The following is a 24295-nucleotide window of genomic DNA, read 5'->3' as shown; positions in this document are numbered from 1 at the left end:
AACTAAGATACCTACCTTGAGAAGTGGAGTGCAGGAATGAAGAGTGAGACTTCGGAATAACCTGTGGGAGCTTTCCAGCAGACCCAGAAGAACTTGGCCAATGGGGACAGTGGAAAGAACGCTGAAAGGCAGAATCTGAGCGTGCTGGCCCAGGATCGCAATGCCTTGATGGGCTGGGCGGAAAGAACAAGGAGGGTCAGGACCAGCAAAATCTCCCCGAGCGATCCCCGACGCCACCTGGGCTCCTGCCCTCTGCTGACAGGAGGGGCATAAGCCCTCCTGAGCCTGGACTATTAGCACCTAAATTCAGCTGTTCCCCAGAATCAAAACAGCCTCGGGGAGGAGCAAATTAAATTTCAAATTGCACTTCCCCCAATGAATTCCTTCCAGGGAGTTTCCTTTCATTCAAAAGGGACACAGAATGAACTTCCTTCATAAAGCAGCTAAAATATATTTCTCCTACTTGCTCCATCTCCATCTCAAACACTGAAAAGAAGCATAGAGAGGTTTTTTTCATTCATGAGGGAGAAAATATTTATAAACTAGAATTGAACCAAATTTCTAAGTATCCTTTACATGTCAAGAAGTCAGGACCACTGGGCATACCTCATCTTATGGTCATCTTCATCTTCAAAACCCAAAGGACTAGTATTTGGGGTGGGGGGGGCAGGGAAAACATAATTTTCCATGTCTAGTTTCTGTGTTTCTATACACTTTTTTCATTATTTTAGTATTAAGGAGATGGACAAGGATTAAAGAAGAATATTTAAAATGGAAGATATCATCTGCATAAGTCTGAGGGAAAGGAGGATGGGGAAATGGGAGAAGGAAAAGGAAAAGATTAGCTAATATTTTTATTGTTTACGGATATTCCCAGAAACTTTCAGTCCAGGACGGATTCGTTAAAAGAGAAAGCAATTTCTGTTGATAGACTGCCACCTAGTGGTGAGTTCTTACCGTACTACAATACGAGCAGCTGCTGGGTTTGGGGAAGCCTTGGAAGACACGCTTCTTTCTCTTTGAAATCCCTGGAGAACCTTACAGACTATCGTCCCAGGTAGAGCAGACTCACTCGTGTGCTTCCTGAGGTTCATGTAGACAATGGCTAACGCAGGCTGAACACCCTTCAAAAGGAAGTTTTGCCTCTGTAATTATTTGAATATTGTCAGAGAAGCCCTGCCAGGTAAAATTAATATTATTAACTTTCTCTTTTGTTTTCAACCTACGGCACCCTCATAGCTCACCCTTGCTAGTAGGCAAAACAGCCCCACATCTCCGAGCTGTTTGTAGGTGGTATTATTTAGCTATTATTAGATGGTAACAAAACAACACGTGCACCCACTGGCATGTCAGTCCAGAGACAATCCCGAAAGAAGGTCTCCAAGTCAGCAATGCCCCCCAGATTTAACCCATGCCAGGAATCCCTCCCTTCATGCTCTCAGAGAGACACTGCTGTCCTCTTCGTCCAGCTCCTGTGTCCTCGGTGTTCCCTAGTTTCCTGTCCTCCGTGCTGCTTAGCTACAAGGGTCCCTACTATTGCATCAGCACGAGTCAACAAGGAGGCAGCCTCTTCCCACCTGTGCTGGAGTCTATGCTCATGGCAGAGAGCTAGCATACTGCTCTCAGTTATCCACATCCACTCTGCATTCCACACTATTTCAGCTGGTCATTGAGTGCCTACCATGTGGCAATAGGTGTAAGACTGTGCGTGTCCCAGGGAACAGAACAGACAGATCCGTGTCCTCGAGAAACTTGCACACTAATAAGCTGTGATGGGAAGGGGACACACTGGGTGCTATAAGGAAGGAGGCATCACCTAGACTGGGAGGGTCTGCACGAGGTAACTCAGGAAGGTTACATCTGAGCCATGATCTGAAGGATGAGCAGGAGTCGGCCAGATGAAGACCATCCTGGGCACCTGTAAAAGCCCTGATCTTGGTAAGAACCTGGGGCATCTGAGGAACTAAACCGAGGCCAGTTATAAACTAACCATAAACTATAACTCCACTGGGAAAAGGACATCACAGAATTCCAGGAGGTTTAAAATCTGCAATCACAGTAGCAGCATTATTCATAATAGTCAAAAAGTGGGAACAACTCACATGTCCATCAACTGATGAATGGATAAATAAAATGTGGTATATCCATACAATGAAATATTATTTGGCCATACAAAGGAACAAAGTACAGTATATGCTGCAATAGGAAGGAAACTTGAAAACACTACACTGAGGGAAAGAAGCCAGATATGGAAGACCACATAATGTAGGATTCCATTTATATGCAATGTCCAGAAGAGACACATCTACAGAAAAGGGGAGATTAGTGGTTACTTAGGGTTTGGAGGCAGGGAGGAGGAAGAGAATGGGGAGGCAGGGAGGAGGAAGGAAATGGGGAATGACTGCTAATGGGTACAGGTTGTTGGGGTGATGAAAATATTCTAAAATTGATTGTGGTGATGGTTGCACAACTCTCTGACTATAGTAAAGACCACTGAACTAATGTATTTTTAAAATAGGTTAAATGTATAATATTTAAACTACATCTCAATAAAACAGTTACTAAAAACTCTGGACTCACACATCCCAGGTTAAGAATACCAAATATGGAAGTACATCTCTTCTATTCAGTTCATGTTTTTCCTTCAAGCTCCTTCTCCTCAGGAACCCAAAGGATGTTCACCAAAGGGCTGAGTCAGGACACAGCTGAGCAAGACTGTTCTCAAAATTTTCCCTTCCTGTGACCCCAGGATTCTCTGAAACCAAGCTTATGCACAGGACTTTTCTCCCTTTAAGAGATGTCCCTTCTGAAACTGAGAAAAATGTCATAGAAAACCACCAAACCAAAATGACAGACAAAACACAAGGAAGTGTAGAGCAAACAGAAAACAAAAGATAAGATGGCATTGCTAAGTCTTCATCTATCAAGAATCACCCTAAATGTAAATGGATTAAATTCACCAATCAAAAAACACAGACTGGCTAAACGGATTAAAAAAACAAGACCCAACTATATGCTACCTCCAGGAGACTCATCTCAGCTCCAAAGACAAAGGCAAAAAGTGAAGGGATAGAAGATGACACTCCAAGCAAACAGCAGCCAAAAGAAAGCCATACTCATATCAGACAAAATAGACCCCAAGCCAAAAAAAAAGGTAACAAGAGATAAAAATGGACAGTATATGATAATAAAGGGGACAATTCATCAAGAAGACGTAACAGTGATTATATATGCACCTAAAATAGGAGCACCAAAATATGTAAAGCAACTATCAACAGACCTAAAGGCAGAAATTGACAGTAACACAATAATACTATGGGATTTTAACACCCCATTTACATCAATGGATAGATTACCCAGACAGAAGTCAACAAGGAAACAGTGGTCTTGAATGAAACATTAGACCAGGTGAATTTGATAGATTTGTACAGAATGTTCCATCCAAAGGCAGCAGAATAACATTCTTCTCAAGTGCACATGGAACTTTCTCAAGGATAGAGCATGGGACACAAAACAAGTCTCAATAAATTTAAGAAGACCAAAATCATGTCAAGTATGTTTTCTGATCACACTGGAATTGAACTAGAAATCAACTAAAAAGAGAAAACTGGAAAAGTCACAAATATGTGGAGACTGAACAACATGCTACAAAACAACCATTGGGTCAACAAAGAAATCAGAGGAGAAATAAAAAATTACCTGAAGACAAATGAAAATGGAAGCACGACATACCAAAATCTAGGCGATGCGGTAAAAGTAGTACTAGCAGGGGTGTTTATAGCAGTACAGGCCCACCTCAAGAGACAAGAAAAATCTCAAGTAAACAAGCTAATTTTACATCTAAAGGAATTAGAGAAAGAAGAACAAATGAAGCCCAAAGTTAGGAGAAGGAAAAAAATAACAAATATCTGCGCACAAACGATGATATAGCAACTAAAAAGACAATAGAAGAGAACAATGAAACTAAGAACTGGTTCTTTGTAAATATAAACAAAACTGACAAATTATTAGCTAGGCTCACTAAGAAAAAAAAGAGAAGGCCCTGATAAATAAGATCCAACATGAAAGAGGAAGAAATAACAACAGATCCATAGAAATACAAAGAATTATAAGAGAATATTATGAACAACTGTACACCAACAAACTGGACAACCTAGAAGAAATGAACAAATTCTTAGCATCATACAACTTTCCAAGACTGAATCAGAAAGAAATAGAAGATGTGAATAGACCGATCAAGTCTACTCAGAAAGACTGAATAGACTAGTACAGAGATTGAGCAGTAACCAAAAAGTTCCCAAAAAACAAAAGTTCAGGGTCAAATGGCTTCATAGGTGAATTCCACCAAACATTCAAAGACGTAATTAATACCTATCCTTCTCAGACTATTCCAAAAATTTGAAGAGAAGGGAATACTTACTAACTCATTTTATGAGGCCAACATCACCCTGATATCCAAATCAGACAAAGACAACACAAAAAAAGGAAATTATAGGCTGATACCTCTGATGAACATACATGCCAAAATCCTCAACAAAATATTAGCAAATCAAATTCGATAATATAAGGATCATATGCCATGAGCAAGTGGGACTCATTCCAGGGAAGCAAGGATGGTTGAACATCTGCAAATCAATCAATGTGATATATCACAAAGCAAAATGAAGGATAAAAACCATAGGATCAAATGAATATATGTATATTCATGTATGACTGAAGCACTGTGCTGTACACCAGAAATCGACACAATATGGTAAACTGACTATGCCTAAAAACAAATTATTTTTATAAAGTGATCATCTCAGCAGATGCAGATAAAGCATTGACAAGATGCCACTTTCTTTCCTTCTCTCCTTCCGCAGGAATCAGCCCACGATGACAATCTAAAGGCTCTCCCTGCCTTCTCCTGCTCCCACCTCCCAAAAATCTCCTCCACATCGAATCCTACTTTAGCATCTGCTTCTTAGCAAACCTAACACATTATTATAAGGCATTGCTGTGTACTACCATATGTATATGAACAGTTTATGCATTCAGAATATTGGCCTATTGAATGACAATATTAACCCTAATGGCCTATACCTTTTGGGTATGGGAGTATTTAATTTTGCACATAATGAAAATGTGGCTTTGAAAGAATACTAACATTGTCCCATTGGGATATAATATTATTTTTAACATAACAAAACAGGTGTGACTAGGACTTCTCTGTCGTTCCTTCCCTTTTTACAGGATAGCACAGAATATTGGTTAAAAGCATCAGCTCCCAGACTACTTGAAATTAAATCACAGCTAACTCACTCACTGCTTCGGCCTTTAGCAAATCAGTTAAGCTCTTTAAAGGGCTGTTTCTGATCTATAAAATGGAAGACTGCTTCCTAATCTGTAAAACAGGAATTTTAAAAATAGTACCCATCACGTAGAATTGTTTTATGAATGCATTAATGAATCAACTTCAGGTGCTGTATCCAATGAAAGAACTATGATAATGAATTTAAAAGCACTTTACAAACCAGAAAGCACTTTATTTTCTCTAAATGAAATAAGCATCAGCCATTGTCTTTTATGGGAAATTGAGGTTAATTCACATTACCAAAAGAAAGCCAAGAACGTGTTTATGTCTGTGTTTCTGATTTATTAACACAGCACATGATACTAGAAAATAAAACTCTTGACCTTCCTGCAAGTAGAGCTATTTTGGTTATAAATACTTTTCCTTTTCAAAACTTTCGATCGTTCTCCAGAATATGCCGGAAAAGCTGCTGCATCCGTAACGAATCCTCTTTTAATATCCTTTCGTCTCTTTTTAACAGAGCGGGGCTGGGGAGGCGGCACCGAAGAGCATGGAATCCCCGATGGGCAGGCAGTGTTCCCAACATGTTTCTGGAACAGCAGCCCAAATTTCAAAACCCAGAACCACAGAATACCTGCTGTTGCAGGGCCCTGGACAGAAGGCAAGGCGCCCAGGAGGCGGAAGGACTGGCCGAGCCGAAGGAGAGGGGAGCTGTAGGGCAAGCGGAACGGCGGCGCGGGGAAGCGCGCGCCCCCGGGGCGCCCAGGAGCAAGGTCGGAGGCTCGCAGCGGGCCGGGCGCCCAGGCGGCGCTCGGGAGTCACCGCGGGGAGACTAAGCTCCGCCTGCGCCGGCCGCGGGGGTCCCGGGGCGGGGGCGTGGCGGGCGCGTGGGGGCACGTGGTGCGCGGCCGCGGCGATAAAGCGCGCAGCGCGGGGGCGGGGGGCGCACGGCGGGGACGGCGCGGCGCGGAGCGGGGCGGCGGAGGCGGGCCGGCGGCGTCTCGGGTGAGCGCGGCCCGCGCGCGCGGATGGGCGGGCGGACGGACGGACGGGGAGAGACGCGCTGTCCGCCAGGGAACTGGGACAGAGGGGCGCGGGGGACAGGACGGGGGGTCGTGGAGACGGCGACGGCTGGAGGCTAGGAGCGAGGCAGAGGAGCCGGGAAGTGGAGCCTGAGGAAGTGGGAAGGCGACACCCTCCCGGCCCGCGACGAGTGTCCCGAAGGTCGGGGCAGAGGGACCCACTCCCCTGGATTCTCTCCAGGCGCCAGAGCCGGTCCCTAAGGATCCTGTTCTCAAAATGATTAGAATCAGCCGCTGAGCCACAGAGTTTAGCGATTGCGTTTGATACAGTCCCTTCATTTGACAAGAAATTGGTTGTATTTCTGCATTTAGTTTTGTTTTTAGTTTCTCTGTTTCTGTTTCTTTTTTTCCAAGTGTTTCTCTCTCAAGTGATTCTCCATGCCGAGAGCTACATCCTCCTCTTCCTCCTCCAAAGAATTTTTTTTTTGACTTTGCCGTTTTAAGAGAATTTGACTTAAGCAACTTGAATTGCTTGCACTTTGATGTTAGGGCATCAGAGAATGTTCTCTGCTTTTTAAAGTGAGTTTTAAAAGTTTGCTAGACTGAAGGGGCTGTAGTGGGAGATACTACCATTCTGGATGGGAGACCCAGGCGAGACAGGACAAGGTAGGTAGCAACAGGGTGACGGGGACCAGTTGAGCTAGTGCACTTTCGGTGTGGAGAGGTCTATATTGAGACCCAGACCAGGGAATTTGGTATTTACACTGTGGAAGCCAGGAAGAAGTTAATTGGCATATTTTTCAGCAGGGCGAAGGCAAGATCAGAAATGCCTGAGCTACTGGGAGATTAGTCTGGTGGCCTGCCTCTATTGGAGGAGAGGACCCTTGGGATGAGGACGCTCATTCCCAACTCCCATCCCAGGTCCCGTATTTTTTAACCAATCAAACTGTACTTAAGAGCACTTAATTTGAGATCTGCCAGATGCTTTTGGCCATCCTAAGACAAAATATGAAATAAATGTAGTTAAAAGCACAAGAATATAGAAATCTAGGGCAAACAGCCTCATACTGTTTAATTTAGAACCTAGCTCTCTGGACTCATCACTTGAGCCTTCTTGAGCCCCAGTGGGCCCCTTTGACATGGGGTTGTGTCCATTGGTGTAGATAAGAGGTAACAAAGGGTGAGTTACGAGAGGAGCAGTAAGGGAGGAAGAAGGATTGCAGGGAAAGATAACAGAATTGGAATGAGTTAGTCCCTGAATAGAAAAGAGTGGCGAGGGTTGGGGAGGAGGTACCCACGGAGCTGAGATGACAGGAAAGACGGTGCTGACAAAGGAATAATACTTGCTAATGTCCTGTCGTCAGCAGACCAGACTTCACGGAGGGGACTGAACTTGTATGTACCATGTGCCTGGCACTGTTGTTAATCACTTTACAAGAACTAGTTCATTTATGATTACTATTATCCCCATTTACAGAAGAGGAAACTGAGGCACAGAGAGGTTAAATAACAGTCCCAGGGTCACCTAGCTGGTAAGTGGTGGAGCCAGGATGCAGACCCATGAAGTCTGACTCTGGAGCTGGCGTTCTAACCCCTCTACTGTAAGGAGCAAAGGAAGAACTCGTTTAGAGGACAAGGTGGCAGGTTCACTTGGGGCTGTCTTGGGTTGAGATGCATGCAGGAGGGCCAGGTGAAGATGTATGACGGTCACAGCGTCAGCCTCATGGATGCTCAGACATTCCTCTGTCATCTGTGTACATAAAATGGGAAGCCTGTCCAATATTTTCCTGAACACGGCTCTCTTCTTGTCTCTTCCTCTCCTGCCTTTAAAAAACTAGTTTCCTCCTCTGGAGGATGCAGCGCTCACATTGTACGTTCTTCTCATTTGCTCTGTGTGTCTGTGTACTTGTAAGCATTTTTCACAGTTCTGAGCCAGGAATGGACTTTGCCTGGGAGTTTTGTCATTAATTGGCATCCCTTGAAGAAGGAAAGGAGTTACGTTGTATGTTTTCCAGACTCTGTCAGCAGCCCAATGGCCTCCCCGAAGAGAAGACTTCAAGGTCTTGTTGCTGCGACCATCACGCCGATGACTGAGCACGGGTAACTATCGTTCGAGACCAAAGGGCTCTCCCCCCTGCCTCAGTGCTCGGAGTTTCTCCACAGTAGCCGTGGCTTAGACGCCGCCGCTCTGTGGTACTGTTGCCAAATGGCAGCTTCTGCCCGTCATCCCCTGCACTGTCTCTGACCCCAGGCCAGAGACGGGGTCTCTGCATTGCAAACAGTGCAGGAAGAGGCGAGGCTCGCCTTCCTCCCAGTTCCTCCCAGTTCCTCCCAGTGTCTGTAGCTCCACAAAGCAAAGCTGAGAAATCACCACCAAGCATGTGTTTTGACTTCCAGATGAATATGATGGTAGTCCCTTTGCTGGAACTATCAGATGTGGTCACATGCCCCAGGTGTCCGTGAGCAAGACACAGCTCCTCCCTGAACGTTGCCATTAACAAGACGGGGATGCATCCATCTTCAGGCTCTAAAAGTAAATGTCACCTGTTAGAGGAATCAGTCTGCCGGAACAGTCAGAATCCTGGCTTCTTCAAGCTTCTCCTTTCTTCCCCTATAAAATGTAATTTTAGTTATATCTACATGGGAGTTATGAGTGTTAAAATGAGCTAATCCATGTGGCAGTGCTTAGCACAGGGTCCATATGCACTTAGGTCAATGAGTTTGAACCGCTATTGCGGCATAAGATGGGGTAAATGGACGGTGAGGTATTTAAGATACCTTTAAATGGCTTTTATGGTTTTGGTCTTCTGTTGCTGAATCTGTAAACCTTGACCCTACCCCCTTTAAAGCAGATGAAATTTCTTGTGACTTTTAGTATTCTCATTCAAAGCTGGCCATATCACATTACTCAGTGGTTAATGGCAGGGTTTTTTTTTGGGGGGGGGGGTTCTGTTGCTTCTCCATTTCCACAAGTCCTGAGAAAGACTGAAGTCAGCTCTTTCTCAGTGTGTCAGCCACTTGCTGGGCAGATAAAACAGAAGGCATGTGACTTCATGAACAGACAGGATCTACTTCCTCTTATGTAGTAAGATCCTGTTTGCAACCTCAAAACACCACATCTGGTTGATGTTACTTTAACCTTTTTCACCAGACCACTCTTAGCCTAGAAGGAGCTTCTTCAGTGTCTTGTTTGTTCATCTGGGAGCCTCAGAGTGACAGTGTGTTCTAACTCTCTATTCCTCTGTGTTCCCGGGACACCAGGACCCACATACTAGAGAGAACTAAAATGACTCTGCTTTTCCAGATCCTTCTCTGTTTCCCAGCTACCTCTGCCCTGTTGCCTCCATTCTGCTATTTCCTTTTTTTTCACAAATTCTTTTCTCTTCTAGGATCCTCACTTTCCTGAGGTGTGAAATAAAAATAAGAATGTATTTTTATAAGGGCCTTGTAAGAATTTAACTTAAATTAAAATGTGTGTTATCACATAGTAGGCATGTGAGTTATGTTAGTTGCCTTTTCCCCCCCACCACCTACTCCAACCCAAACATTCCTTTTCTAGGTGTTAAGCAGGTTTGGAGCACCAGGCGCAGGCGGACATTAACCTACTTGCCCACAAGCGAATCTGCACTTCTGACATGTTTGCAAAAGACAGGACAGAAAGAGGAGTCACGTGGGCTCTAATACCTGGAAATTCTGCCTGATGACCTGCCGCTGTAGGAGCTTTCCTAACCCGGCTCTTAGGGTAAACCAGGGCCTCCGTAATCCAGGATGGCTGAACAGGTGCTATCTCCTGTCTCCTTTTTCCTTCCTAATTCTAAGCAATACTCACAATTCAACTCTGAATATAAGTGGATGTCCTGGAGTGAGGAAGCTGGCAGAAAGAACATGCGAAATAGATTTTAGTTAGACTGTCGGGGTTCTTGACCCCCAGCTGTCTGACCCTGGGGAGGTCTTGTCACTTTGTGGAAGTGCTCTCATATTTTGTAAAGAGACAGAGTTCAACCATATTATCTCTAAGACCCGTTCAAAGGCTGAGAGTCCTCGATCCTCTGGTGGTATCCATCCTCCACGCTGTATCCCAGTGACCTTCCTTGTAAATAAATCTAGTCATTTCTTAGATTTACTCTTTAAGAATCCCTCCTGAGTCCCTTTTGTCTAAGCCTTGCTTGCTCACATGGTTCATGAACCATTAGCTCCAACATCATATAGCAACTTGATAGAAATGCAGGATCTCAGGCCCCAGTACATACAGCTGGGTCAGACCTGCGTTTTAACACTGTCCCTGGATCGCTCTTTAGCAGTGAAGTCCAGATGAACTGGTCTAAACGTTCAAGCGCGGAGTCTGGGATGACATAGGAAGTCCTCTACAATCTGCCTTTCCTGCGATGTTTCTGTTTCCCCAAACATCTCCACCCCTTTCTTCCCTCTGTTCCTTTTACACGTTCTGTTTCCTCAGCATTTTTTCCCACCACTTTCCTTTCTCTGCTCCACCTGAACACGTCTGTTCATTCATCAAAACCATCCTCTGGTGACTCTCACCCATTTTCCCTAAAAGGACTGATAGAGCCCTTCCCCTGTGGTGTCGTAGCTCCCTGTGCTGCCTTTTCACGTTGCATCAGAAGCATTTTTTATGGTGATTTTTACAATAACTGTTTGCCACATGCCTGTCTCTCCCAGCAGACTCTGAGCTGCTTGACCACATGCAGATATTTGTTGGGAACCAGGCAGCACACAAGGACTGAGCATGTATCTTCTTCCTCTTTCTGTCTTCGGCATCTAGCAATGTGTGGTACATTTTGTGATTTCGTGACTGAATAATTTTGTTACAAGCAAACGATTTTGTTATTTCATGAGGAAAGGAAGCAAGCATTGATTGGCTGAATACCAATCCATGTGTCAGTTGTCATGCTGGGCATTTGAATGGACATGTCCCAATCACAGCACCTCTGGGAGAGCACTGTTACCTGCTTCTGCAGCTGGTAAAACCAAGAGTTTAAGGATTGACACAATCGCCCGCTAGCCACCCACGTAGCTGGAAAGGAAGGTCTGTCTCTACCCAACCAACTCGTGTCTTTTTCTACATTAAAGTCAAAGACTTGCTTTTCCTTAGTTGTTTTAAGACACTTTTTTTTCCTTTGGGCAAGTTCACAGTCATTAGAACAGAAAGTGCATTTCAGATTGGCCAAAATGTCAAAAAAAAAAAAAGTTGTGTTTTTCTCCCTCAAATGCCCTTGACTTCACCATGGGAATCTTCACAACACCCTCTGCTAACCACAGACCTGTTCCCCAACTAGTCAGAAAGGGCCTGGCCTGCTGGAGTCAGAGTGGTGTGGAGTTTTGTCTTTGTAGCCGTGTTGGGAGACTGAATGATTCAGATTTCAGAACAGGATGTTTCCAGGGCAGGTGGAGTCCCTGCATGCTTCCCTGCCGAAAGAGGTTGGAAGTAGCCAAGTAGTTGTTTTGCCAAAAGGACACATACGTCCCATCTGATTTGGAATGCTGAAGGACATATGCATATATATAAAGTAGGGAAAGAAGTAGCAAGTCAGATTTTCTGCTACGCATGCCAGATCATGCCAGTTATGAAGAGGGCCTGTCCTGTGGGCTCTGTGTTCTCAAATAAAGCAAAAGTCTTTCTCTGTGTGTCATGTGCCAGGGGAAGAAATGTATAGAAATAGGGCTCTTTCTGTGAAAAGCCACTTGAGGAAAATAGATTCTATTCTCCTTACACCCTAAGAGAAGAGATGTGCTGTGCACGTAATTTCACAGTTCACCTACCCTGGGCCTCAGTTTCTGGCAAAAATAATTTAATAAACATTCCCTCCCCTTATGTAGCTCGGAAGTAAACTTAAAGTCCAAGAATAGAGGATTTGCTAAGCTAGTTATGTTCATGCATGTGGTGAAATACTGTGTAGCCTGTAGAGTTACAGTATCTGAAGATGTGGGAAGATACCCAATTTGGAATGCTAAGTGAAAAAAAAAAAAACGACAACACTGTGTACACTATGACTATTTATTTAAGAAAATCCTATATTGTATATTTCTGAGTAGAAAAACATCTGGAAGAGTAATCATCTCCAGGGAGAGCCTGAGTGATTTTTTTTGTCTTTTTACTGTGTGTACTTTCTGAAATAAACAGTGTAGCTTCTGTAATATGACAGAGGTTAAGTGCTTCAGCTGAAGAGACGCGGCAGTGGGAAGCCAGCCCAGCCCTCCCGAGTGAACTGGCTTGTGCTGCTGGTCACCTTCTGTGAGCGGTGAGCCCCAGCCAGCCAGCCAGCAGGGAGAAGAGTAAGTAACCAGTCTCTTCTCGTGACTGTCCCCCCCCATAACCGGTGCAGTGCCCGGAACACTGCACGTAAACCCAGACCCCCTGGGGAGGTGGAGTAAGGTAGGAGAACAGGGAAGGGAGCGAAGCCCCCAGAGAGGATTACCACCCCGTGGCCACCTAGCCCTGCTGTTTGGGGCGCCTCCGTGACAAATACGGCAACAGCTCTGGGTGATTGCCCTGGGCTCACTTGTGACTGGAGCCCCTGAGCATCTCTGCCAAGGGCTGCAAACTCACACCGGCAGTCAGGCAGGGATCCGAAATCCCCGAGGTGACCTCGGGGGCTCCTGTGCTTCCAAAGGGGGCAGCCTCTGCTCCTCCCAGCCAGCCGGTGCTGTACAGAAATCTAGGCCTGGCCTTGTTAGAGCTTCTGGCTTTTCAAATAAAGTCTTTTTTTTTTTTTTTTAATGTGGATGAAGAGATTTTAACATTGTGAAAGTCAAACGGAACACATTTAGGAGACATCCCTTCTCAACCTCTGACCTCTATAAGGGGGTTTGGTAGTTCCGGAATTCCGGACATTTTGGGGTGACTCTGCCACTGCCCCAGAGGTTCTGCCATTGGTGTCCCCCCTGTAGGCCGGGGCATGTTGTGAGGAGCAGCAGGCTGTGCTGTCCTGAGGGAACACATGGTGTCTCACCCATTAGCACCCCTCACCTGAGTGAAGTTGTCACAGCTGTCATCCAGCAAGGCCCCAAATGAGAGGGGGGAGGGGGGAGTGCGGAGAAAGCACTACCCACTGAAGCCATAAAATTGTGCGGAGTTCACTGAAGAAAGAGAAGGAACTGGGGGTTCCACATGCTGGCCTCGATCTGCCCGAGGGTGCGGCCAGCCCCCTAGGAGGAGGAGGACACGGGAATAGGGCCAGACAAATGCAGCTCTCAGCACAGTGGGGGGGGGGGGAGGATGGTCACAGGATTTATCCTGTTTAGTATTCCAGGCCCACCCCCTCCTTGGAGTGCCCTTCCCTGCCTCCCTAATTGGAATAATCAGTCTTCGCACTTTCTCACCAGTCACAGCCTTCGTCGTCTTTTCCTCCACATTTTAGCTGCTTATATACGTTATCTCCGTTACTGCGATAGTTAATGCGGCAGTGAAATGTAGGTGCAGCCTGCGAGTGTGGGGATAATCTGCTTTTAAGGCAGAGACCACGGGTCTTTCGTTTTCGTTGTAAGTTCCTGCGTCATGACTCCTTCTCTAGCCTTTGCTGAGCACCTGCGCTGTGCCAGGTGCCGGCGAGGGGGGTTGACGGTATGAAAGCCACAGTTCCTGCCTTCAGGAAGTTCTCGCTGTAGCCTGGAGGGCGGGCGTCAACGGTGTACAGAATGATGTTCGTAATAACAGCGATGTGAGCTTTACTGAGGAATAATAATCGCAGTGATGACTGAGCGTTGGACTGGAGCCAAGTGCAGTGCTGAGCACTTGTGCTGGACTGGCCGATAGAGGCCCGCTTGGTTGGGGGGTGGTCCTTGCTGAGTTTGGGGATATTCACATACGTGCTAAGGGACTAAGTCGGTTTCTCTCCTTAAGGCCCGCTGGGCATAGATACAAGCTCCAGCTTCCCTTTCCAAGTGAGAAAACAGAAGGCGGCGTGTGGAAGCACACACAGGGCCCGCCAGGCCTCAGCCATCCAGGCTCTGCGGCTCCTCCTGGGAGCAAAGGCCAGGCCTGCTCTCGGTGTCTGAGTCCCGCAGCCAGGGTGGGACTGGGAGGTGTCGAGACTTCAGCGAACGTGTGCAGGAGCCACTGTGTGAATTGGGGACTCCCACACACGCTGTGGCCTGGGGACTATTTCCAGTTTCCAGTCTGTGCTTGGGATGTCCCCTGGGTCTGCTAGGGCTGGTTCCTGGTTGCGTAAGTAGATGGACATCATTGCTTAACACCAGAGTTAGTGTCGTACAGACAAAGCCCGGCTGATTGCTCCTGCATCTCAGAGCTTGTCCCAAGAGAGGGGGAGCTGATGGAAGCAGCAGAGGGTGAGTGTGCTGTAAGGCTGTGGTTCCAAGTGGTCAGAAATGTCGGAGGCGGAGAGATTTCAAGAAGCTGAGCAGGTCAAGCTGACCTAATGGGTTCCTGAGATGGACTGTCTAGGCAACCAACACCCTCCCCCATCTTTAAGTAAGAACAACCTAAATGTGTTCCTGTCATGCATTCCAGGAGCCTCTGCCCGATGAGACTGAGAGGCCAGGATCTGGCATTGGAGCAGGTGGGGCGGGGAGAGGCAGCGTTATGACTCTGGGGCGTGAGCCATCATGGGTGGGGGGGGGGGAGCTGCTCCTGTTACAGGCCTTTCAATTACGTTAAAGCATATTTCTTCCCTCGTGGCCGCTTGGACCAGTTGTCTTTTGCATGTGATGGGCAGTGGATGCCTTTGCCTCTTTTGTTTTTATCTCTTGTTTCTGTTCCCTTTGACAAATACCCTTTGATGTCTTTGTTTTCTATATGCATCAGATATTTTTGTTTCTTTTTGCTTTTTTAAGGACTACAGTAAGTGAAGATGAAAGGAATGTTAATAAGGTTAAAATTAAATGGGGATCCTCTGGCTCCACTGACAGGAATCAAATGGCAGCCAGCTAGTACTCTGTTCTTGGCAGCCATGGGCTCTGGGACACTTAACACACACGTGCCCCGCAGCTTTCCTTTGTGTTTTAATTCTCCATCCCCCATCCCCCCCACCTGTATTTTGCCTGGGAATGTGTCACTTTAGCTGATTTGTCTGTGACTCAGTTTCTAGATTTTTAAACTCAATGTGATTTTAAGGAAAAGGGCCCTTATTGCCTTAAGCATCAGATCTTTACAAGGTCAGTACCCTTCAAACTGCAAAGCGCATTCAGATCACATGGGGGCCCCGCTGCAGTGCAGTCTGGCTGGGGGACCTGCGTGGGGCCTGCATTTCTAACCAGTCCCCCCCATATGCTGATGCACCCACAGACCACACTTTGAAAGGCAAAGTGATGGCAAAGTTCCTTTCTAGCTGTTAATCCTGTTCAGTTTAAAACTAGCACATATTACTAGGTTTAAGCCTTCATTTGTTGTCTCAAATGTCAAGTGATAAATTCTTAAATTGTTAAGATCGAGTTTTCCTGCTTTGTGATCCTAAGAAATGATTGCTTCTCACCACATGAAAAATGTTAACTTCTCATTTAATTATGCCCCCAGCCATCATTCCTCCCCCAAAGGGCAAAAGATTATTTAACTACTTTCTAAATATTACTTGTAATGAAGTTTATGTGTAGAACCTTTGTCGATAACTAATAGTGTTTTTCTCATGTAAGTGAAGCTTATATGGCTGAGTAGAAAAATCACCAGCCTCAGAAGAAGAAAAAAACCCAGGCGTTACTCAGAGGAGGCTAAGAATTTCACATACTGGCTAGGTAGATTTTAATAATTCTTAACAAGAGAGAGCAGTTTATAGACTTGGGGATTGACTGAATAATAATCTATAAAAGAATAAATATGCATGTTTTCTAATTTTTTTCCTTTGTCTTTCAGAGAAATCAACTTTTCAGTCATTGGTCAGTATGTGGATTATCTTGTGGAAGAACAAGGAGTGAAGAATATTTTTGGTAAATCATTTTTAGAGATTTCTCTCCGTATCTCTCAGCCCTTAGACGGTGGTTGTCACCTGGTTGCTAATTAGGAGGTCACAACGTTAATTGTGTCGTAGGTTATGATCGAGCCTAGCTAAGCCATGTGTATTTTTAGGCTTATCAATTTTAGACCTATAAAGATAATGAAGAGATTATCTGATTTGGTAGTGTACCTGAGATAGACTGAGACCTGGGAGCTGGCCCCTTTATTGGAGTGCTTGCACCTGGACGAATGTCTCCTGGAGCAACAGAATGCAAAGAAACTACAAGGGACTAAAAACTACACATGTGTGCAGCTGGGGCAGTTGTGAACAGTAAGATGCAAAAAGGCCACGAGCCAAGTGCCCCACTTCTCAGGTCCTGGGAGCAGAAGCAGGGCACTGCCTGTGATCCGTGTGCATGGCACCATCAGGGGGGTGGGCAGACCACCTAAGCTGTGCCTCCTGCCTGACCCACAGACCCACCTCTGTTGTCACCCCTGTTAAGGAGCCAGCTCACCCACCTTGGGGAGCAAGCAAGGGCACCAGTTTCTTGCTCTCACTCCCTCATGCTACAGCACGCGTCTCAGTGAATCCTTGCCTGAAATTCTCTCGTCTGGCCTCTTATCAATTTCCATTGATTTAAGAGTCCAGGGACCCAGGCTGGTAACCAAACTATAGAGGTTGTTTTAGATCTGTACTATACACCAAGTAAGTCCCACGTACGACCACCTTGACATCCCAGGACTGGATGGTACTGGCTTTCCTGTCATTCAAGCCCAAATGCAGGACTGACTGGTGTGTTCAAAGGAGATTTGCCTAAAACATGGGCAGTTATCTCTCTCTGCATTTAAAACACTTACTCTTTGTCACTGAAAACAATGTCAGATTTATAACTGCAAGTCATTCTTAACCTTCCCACTCCTCTGGACAAGGTGAGGATGGAAGACAGGCTGAGTGAAAATGGACACATGGCATTTTCCCCTCCAGGAGTCTATCCACTGGTGTTTCTCCATGTCACTTCCTCCTGAGCAGGGTTTCTGCCCCTGCACCGCCCGCGCTGGTGCTGGAGGAGCGAGAGGTATGGGCGGGTCCCACTGATGGACTCTCTCTTTGGAACAGTGAATGGCACGACCGGAGAAGGCCTGTCCCTGAGCATCTCAGAGCGCTGCCGGGTCGCGGAGGAGTGGGTGACAAGAGGGAGGAACAAGTGAGTGGCTCCACCAGGGACACAAACCCTCCTCTGCAAGAGCTGCATAGAGTGTGGCCATTCCCCAGATGACGCAGCCTCCCTGCCTTCCGGGCACAAGTCAGGCCCGAGGTCAGCTTGTAGGAAGAGGAGCTGAGGCAGAGGAGCGCCCTTCCCTTCTGTGTGGCAGGGCAGCCAGACTGCAGGACACACCTGGCTGTCAGAGGTCCCATCGGGCAACTGCAGACTGCCTCCGGTCTTTCTACCAGGCCAGTCCCTCGGGTTCCCTGCCCTTGGGCTGAGGGCATAAGCAGGGACACCCTGGTGACTGACCCCTGAGCGCCTGGCCCTTCTGCTCGGCAGCTCTTACTCCGTCCCTTCTCAGGGTGGGTCCTGATGCTAATAGCAGCCAGTTGCTCCCTCACAGGTCTTCTATGTGCGTGTGGCTCTGCGTGGCCTTATGGTGCATCCTCTGGTGGTCTTGGGGAGCTTTCTGCAGCCCCTAAACGTCAGTGCAGTGATAGGTTTTGGTTATAAAGCCCCATTCGCGCCATGGTAAAGCAGGTAGGAGAGCATCAGTTCAGTAAGCACATCGATCATCCAGGTGTTACTTGTCGTCTGTTACACTGTATGTCATGCACTGTGCTGGCACTGGGGACACGAAACAGGATCTCTGCCCTCGGGTTGCTTACCATCTGGTGGAGATGTCAGAGCAGGAAAACTAACACTGGTCCTTTGATAAACAGTGTAAACAGGGATCAGAGAAGGGAGTGATTGATGGTGCCTTAGGTGGAGGTGAAGATTGGAGGGAGGGCCCAAGTGAGCCTGGAGCGGAGATGGCCAGTGCAAAGCCCACGCCCACCTTGGGAATCCTTAAACGGCTTAAGAACACCCACCTTGGTTACCCTGATATTATGCGCCAAGTTTGAATGCATGTCCACAGAAGCATTTTCTGGTGATCCATCAGTTTTCAGCTACTTTTCAGTCAGATTGAAGACCATGGGCAGAGTGAGGAAAGAGGAACGCTAAGGATAAACATTTAGAAAAGCACCTGAAATGGGAGGATAGGGAAGGGGCAGAGCAGAGGCCCTCAGAAGGGTGGGAGGGAGATGCAGAGAGAATCATGTCAGTAGAGGAAAGATGGTTTCAGAGAGGTCAGAGGCTAAGGTTAAGAGCAGGGGCTAGATCTAGGGCCAGGCTGCCCGAGCTGGGTCCTGGCTCTGCCTCTTAGCCGCTGTGTGAATTCAGGCACGTCTTAAACGCCCTGTGCTTCACCTGTAAAGCAGGAATAATAATAGTACCTGTCATAAGGTGGAGGTGAGGATTCAAACAGTGCCTGACACACAGAGCTAAGTCTTATATAAGAATTCCCTGTAATTACTTGCAGCAGATGCTGTGTTTGTGAGAACATTGGTTACAGCGATTGTTAGATGCTATGAGAGTCAGTAGGTGGAGGATAGAGAAGGCAGGAAGTGGCCCGTGACCTCAGAGAGCAGAGCCAGAAGGGCCATTGTCTAGAAGACACTTGGAGACGGGGTCAGGGAGGGCAGCTTATTCTCAGAAAGAAATTTCCTGGTGAAGGGAAGGAGAGATGGAAAAGTAGAGTAGGGAGGGGGAAGCAAGATTAAAAGAAGGGTTGGCGGGGGAAGGGTATGGCCCAGTGGTAGAGCGCATGCTCAGCACCCACAGGTCTTGGGTTCAATCCCCAGCACCTCCATTAAAATACATATATAAATAAATGGATAGATAAATAAATAAATACCTAATTGTCTCACAAAAAAATAATAAAAGAAGGGTAATTTCTTCCTCTTAAAGTGGGGAAGTCTTGAGCACGTTTCTGTGCTGAAGACAGTCCTATGGGGAGAAGAGATTAAAGAGTGGAGAACTGGTGCCTTTGATGGAGAGTCTCGGCGAGGGCTTTGAAATAAAACCAAAAATGGGCAGAGCAGCTTTAGGAGATAGCTAGGAAGCTGGGAGGAACACCTGGAAGATGACATAGCCCAGCGCCGAGGTGAAGAGGAGGTGAAGTGAGGGAGTCTGGGTGTGAAAATACCGTTTGCGTCATCTGCCAAGAACAGGGGGTTGGGCGGAATTTAGAGCTTGAGAAGAACCGTCGAAATTTGGCGTAGCCTCTGCAGGGAATCGGAAAGGGAAGAAAGTCCTGATTATGAGAAGGCTCTTGGGAGCCTCATCCTCCTGGACTGGGACATCACAAGCGGGTACTGAAGCCACAGACCCAGCAGGGGTGTTGGGGAGGAGGGAACGCATGACTGTTCTAAGCTAAGCAGGAGATCAGGGCATGAAAGGTCCGAGGAGGTCATGCAGTGAAGCTCTGGTGAGGGTAAGGCAGGCCAGCCAGCCGCCTTTTCTCCTCTTAGAAGTCCTCTGTCCCTCTTCACAGATGCAAACCTGGTCATAGCACTTCCTGCTGGGGCCCATAGTACCTGACACATAACAAGTCAAGCAGGCATCATGGGAGGACTCGATGCTTGGGCCCCAGTGGGGAGGTGGTGTCTCCATCCCATAAGGGTGTCATGTGTGTCACTCAGAGTCCCTCGAAGACTCGCCAGCATGACTGGACTCACAGCTGAGTTTTATTCATTCTACCCTCAGAAGACCAGTCGAAGTGTGGCATCTTAGACTGGCCATGTGGAGCACCTCCAAAGATGAGCATCGGGGTGTCAGAAAAAACCTCACTCGTGGCCAAATTCTGAGGGCTTACAACATAGGGAAAAGACTTTAAACAGTAAATCCTTTCTTTCATGTAGCTGGTTCCTGGTTGTACTCTTTGGGGGACCTCTTTATTTTCATCTCCAATGAAGACCATCTGTTTTATCCCTGTCTTCATGCACATCATCACCATCAGATACAGCATCTATAATAATTCATAGTCAAAATAAGTACTCAAGTAGCAGTTAATCAGTTACTGCTTTCAAAATTCTATTGCTTGGTTGAACCTTACATTTTATTCCCTGGACATTTTTTTCTAAATCCCTGACTAGGTTAATTTTAAGCAGCCCATAGCAGAATTTAATAGTCTTGAGACTGAGATTAATCAGATATTAGCTAACTGCTAAACCAGCGCAAACCAGGATGGCACAGCCCTTCCGTGTTCCTGCAGACTTCAGGTGGTGCAGCCGTGTTTTCTCTTTTGCAGGCTGGATCAGATAGTAATTCACGTAGGAGCCTTGAGCTTGAAGGAGTCACAAGAACTGGTACGTATGTAGGTCCATCTGGGAGAGACTACTTGAGGGGCCTCCGTTTTTATGCTGAGGTTAAAATCAGTACCATTTTTGCCATATATTGGATGCTGAGCTGGAGAATACAAGGTGTGGGACCTCAGGGAGTCCACTCCCTAGAAGCAAGCACAGAGCCATAAAGAGAGTCGCCCAAGGTGATAACTGCTGTAGCAGAGCGTTGAATGGGCACCTCTTCTTTGGGGCAAGATAAGGATGGGTCTAGAGCTCCCTAGTTTGCAGGTAAGGAATAGACCTTGAGCCACCCTCAGTTTTCTCTAGGAAGTAAAAAACAAGGCTCTCTGCTGGGCACAAAGAAGATGGAAGATGGGGTTTGGACATGAGAAGTGGTAAAAATTGAGAATTGCTGTCTGGAGAACGGGAGAGAAAACTGAGACATGTCCCCACCCATGCTCACAGGAGCACTACTTGTAATAGCCAAGGGGTGGAAGCCACCCAAGCATCCATGGACAGATGAATGGATAAAGAAAAGGTGGTACATACACACAATGGAATATTACTCAGCCTTGAAAAGGAAGCAAATCCATCTTGTCACATGCTACAATAAAATGTGATTCCTCTTATATGAGGTATAGTAGTCAAATTCATAAAAACAAAGTAAAGTGGTGGTTATGACAGACTAGGGGGAGGGGGAAAAAAGGGTTGTTTAGTGGGTATAAAGTTTGTCATTTGAGAAAAAGAGGCAGACTATAAAACAAAGAAATGCATTTATTTGGGGTCTTAGAATTGCAATTCAGGCAGCACAGATTCCAGCAGCAACCAGAACAGTGTCCCTTCTGGGAAAGAAAAGGCAGGAGTTTTTAAAGGAAAACAGGGAAGTACACTTAGTTTACATAAATTGTTTGCCAAGAGCTGGGATTGGAAGGTCTGTATTCTCTTTTTCTTTGCTGTTACAATTTATGGACTTGCCAAGTGTGTTTCACTAATTATCAGTAAAGTCACATGTCTGCACAGTTCTCTGGGATGCCTTTCTCAGCAAATAGCTTCCTTTTCTTTCTTCCTTTCTTTCTTTCTTTTCTTTCTTTCTTTCTCTTTCCTTCTTCCCTTCTTCCCTTCTTGTTCTTTTTTTTTTTTAAAGTCAGCAGGATCAGTACAGTTCATGGTTTTAACAGGATGGAGCTGTAAAGTACAAAATGGAGTTCCTGCTGACAACTCCTGCAAGTTTCAGATTTGCAAAGTGAAAAAGCACTAGAGAGCTGTTTCACAACAATATGAATGTACTTATTAATGCTACTGAACTGTATACTTAAAACTGGTTAAAATGGTCAATTTTGTTGTGTTTTTCTAAGTCATAATTTTGAAAAATAAATTAAAAGCTAATTAATTAATTTTTTTAAAAGGATTGCCCCAGTGATACTAAAAAGCAACTAAAGTTGTGAGTCATAAATTTGTCACACCACCACTCAACACAGGTTTGGAAATTTTCTTCTAGGTACACCCTTCAGCCAGAGCAGAGGAACGAGGATGCCAGCAGTTGGGCGGCTCTGGGTTTACAGATGAATGGGTTAGGTAGAGCAAAATTTTGGCAAAAGGAGGAAGGAGTTAAAGTTGCTAGCAGAAAAGTAGACCATGTGGTGGTTTCGAGGCCTTTGTGAACTGGGCGAGGAAAGAAAGTACAAAGATGAGATCGCCTGGACTGCTGCCAGTCAACCGTCGACTGGAAAAAAAAAAAAACAATGTGCAACCTAAAAGCTGAGAATTATGTTTTATCCAGAGGACTTACTGGGGACGTAAGCCTAGGATGCAGCCACTCAGGTAGCTCTAAGGGACTCTACCAAAGAGGTAAGGGAGGAGCCAGGATGTACAGGAGATTTTTAATGGGGGGAAAACCCAAAATTTTAAAAACATGTATTTGAAAAGCAAAAGATTACTGCTCATCATAAAAACACATATCAAGTTAACGATTTCAGTGCTTTTCTGTGTATGGGAAGGTGCCAGCGTCTGGGCTTACTGACACCATTCCTTGGATCTGCATCTTAACTGCCCAGGGCCAGTGTCCTCCTTTTCTCCATGCTGAATCCCCTCAGCATAGTGCACTGATGGGCTCGGCTGCAGTGGCCGATGGCCTTACGGCTGAAACAGGCTTTATTTACTGAAATGGCAGGTGACGTTCTTTGTCCACGTAACCATGTCCCCAGAATTCAGATATTCTAATTCTCCAGAGCACAATGACTTGATCTAGCCCCAGCTTCTTCTTGATGGGTTTTGTTTGACTGTGTTTCCTATTGATTGAATTTAGAAATGGGATGTGTACTGTATACTCACAGAATTGCAATCCAGCAGTCTTGGGCAAGCCGCAAAGGAAGACGTACTAGATGGTTGCTTAGTAAACTAAACCTAGAGTCAGCATTTGGAAACGATTTATTTTTTTTTTATTTTAATTTACAAAACATCTTTTTTATTTTTATACATTAGAGAAAAAAATTGTTTGAAAAGTTTTCAATGATTTGAATTTCCTAGAGAAACATTGCTAGAAAGGTTTATGAACCCTCACATTACAGCATCATTTGTTACGAGAAAATGACATGCTATAGTAAAAACACACTTTTCAATTGCAAAGCATTTCAAGCGGCTTATATTTTTATGAAGGCCATATTTTCTGAAGTAATTTCTCCTCTTTTAACAAACATTTTGACAAGCAAGAAAAAGGTGATAAAATTCTGCGGATAAATTGCTGCCGACGGGGCAAACCCTAGAGACTCGAACAGCAGCAGCGGGGACCTGGATTCTCCACCCCCAACCCCAGCTGCAGCCTTACGGGGGGGGGGGGGAGGTCTGGGAGCAGCTGCTACAGAGATACACTGTCTCTCAGGCGCTGCTGCTGTTACGGGGGAGCTCATGCCTCTCCATCAAAGTGCTTCCTGCTCCCCCGGAGCTGGAGGAAAACAGAAGAGAAATATATAGAAAGGGGTGGCAGGAGCTGTGTGCTGTCTTCTCAGGACCAGAAGAGGATGGTGCTCTTGCCCAGAGACCTGAGCGAGTCAGGCTTTCCAGTCAGACTTTCAATTTCATGTACTCTATTTTCATTGGTCTATTCTTTTTACATTTGATTTGTTTTTCTTATAATAGATCTTTCAACTAAAGTAGCCTAGTGGAGGAAATCTTTTTTTTCTCTTCCCTTTTCAATTGCTTTCTTTTCCTATGTGTAATCTAAATTTTAAATATTGTCATGTCATGGCATGAAAGGCAGTGTCATCCACTGGGCTGAACACTAGAACAATGTAAAGATAATCTCAGTGTACAGGTACTTTCCTGCTGTAGGGGTAATTCTTGCCAAGGGGACAGTAGTCATGGCATCTGCTTAGACATAACTCCCCACTGGATGATGCTTGAATGGCCACTGCCATCAACTGTCTCCAAAAGTGGGCTATTTCCCCTTACTTTCAGCTAAGTTACCCTTCCACTTTGTCCTAAGCAGGGTGCAAAGTAAATGACTCAGATACATCACATTCCAGTTCTGTGTTAGTAAAATTGTATCCAGTGTCTTGATTGGTCTTTGGACTATATCTCGGTCTCTTTTTGACTCTCCTACTTTAATTCTGCCGAAAGTTAATCATGTCTATTAGATATAGACACCACTGTGAGTTAAAGTGGTATCTCAGAGGAAAGCCATTTTCCCGTTTTAGGTAGCGGGGCAT

The 24295-nt window shown here is 45.8% G+C and overlaps 2 protein-coding genes across 13 annotated transcripts in view; one reads left to right on the top strand and one right to left on the bottom strand.

The window, feature by feature from the left end:
* Positions 1–6063, bottom strand: part of RGS8 (regulator of G protein signaling 8) — a 122564-nt gene extending 116501 nt beyond the window's left edge. Inside the window, exons 1-3 of the mRNA XM_032463584.1 lie at positions 5928–6063; positions 958–1124; positions 16–173 (exon numbers count right to left, since the gene is read on the bottom strand). The gene's annotated coding sequence lies outside the window, so the exon portion shown is untranslated. The remainder of the gene's footprint in view (positions 1–15; positions 174–957; positions 1125–5927) is intronic.
* The window catches only part of NPL (N-acetylneuraminate pyruvate lyase), a 33336-nt gene continuing 14995 nt past the window's right edge, over positions 5955–24295 (top strand). For 6 of the 12 annotated variants that reach the window (XR_004313829.1, XR_004313828.1, XR_004313827.1 and 3 more), the window contains exons 1-5: positions 5955–6066; positions 8331–8415; positions 16136–16209; positions 17334–17421; positions 20558–20615. Coding sequence is in view for 8 of the 12 variants with exons in the window: in XM_032463576.1 (XP_032319467.1) it covers positions 8348–8415; positions 16136–16209; positions 17334–17421; positions 20558–20615 (288 nt within the window). In the remaining 4 variants the exon portion in view is untranslated. Of the gene's footprint in view, positions 6067–6250; positions 6299–8330; positions 8416–16135; positions 16210–17333; positions 17422–20557; positions 20616–24295 lie in introns of those variants that run through there. The other 6 variants (XM_032463575.1, XM_032463577.1, XM_032463581.1 and 3 more) reach the window with 2 other exon arrangements.

The sequence above is a fragment of the Camelus ferus genome, chromosome 21, assembly GCF_009834535.1.
Source record: "Camelus ferus isolate YT-003-E chromosome 21, BCGSAC_Cfer_1.0, whole genome shotgun sequence".
NCBI lineage: Eukaryota > Metazoa > Chordata > Mammalia > Artiodactyla > Camelidae > Camelus > Camelus ferus.
This window is presented reverse-complemented; position numbering and strand designations above follow the sequence as displayed.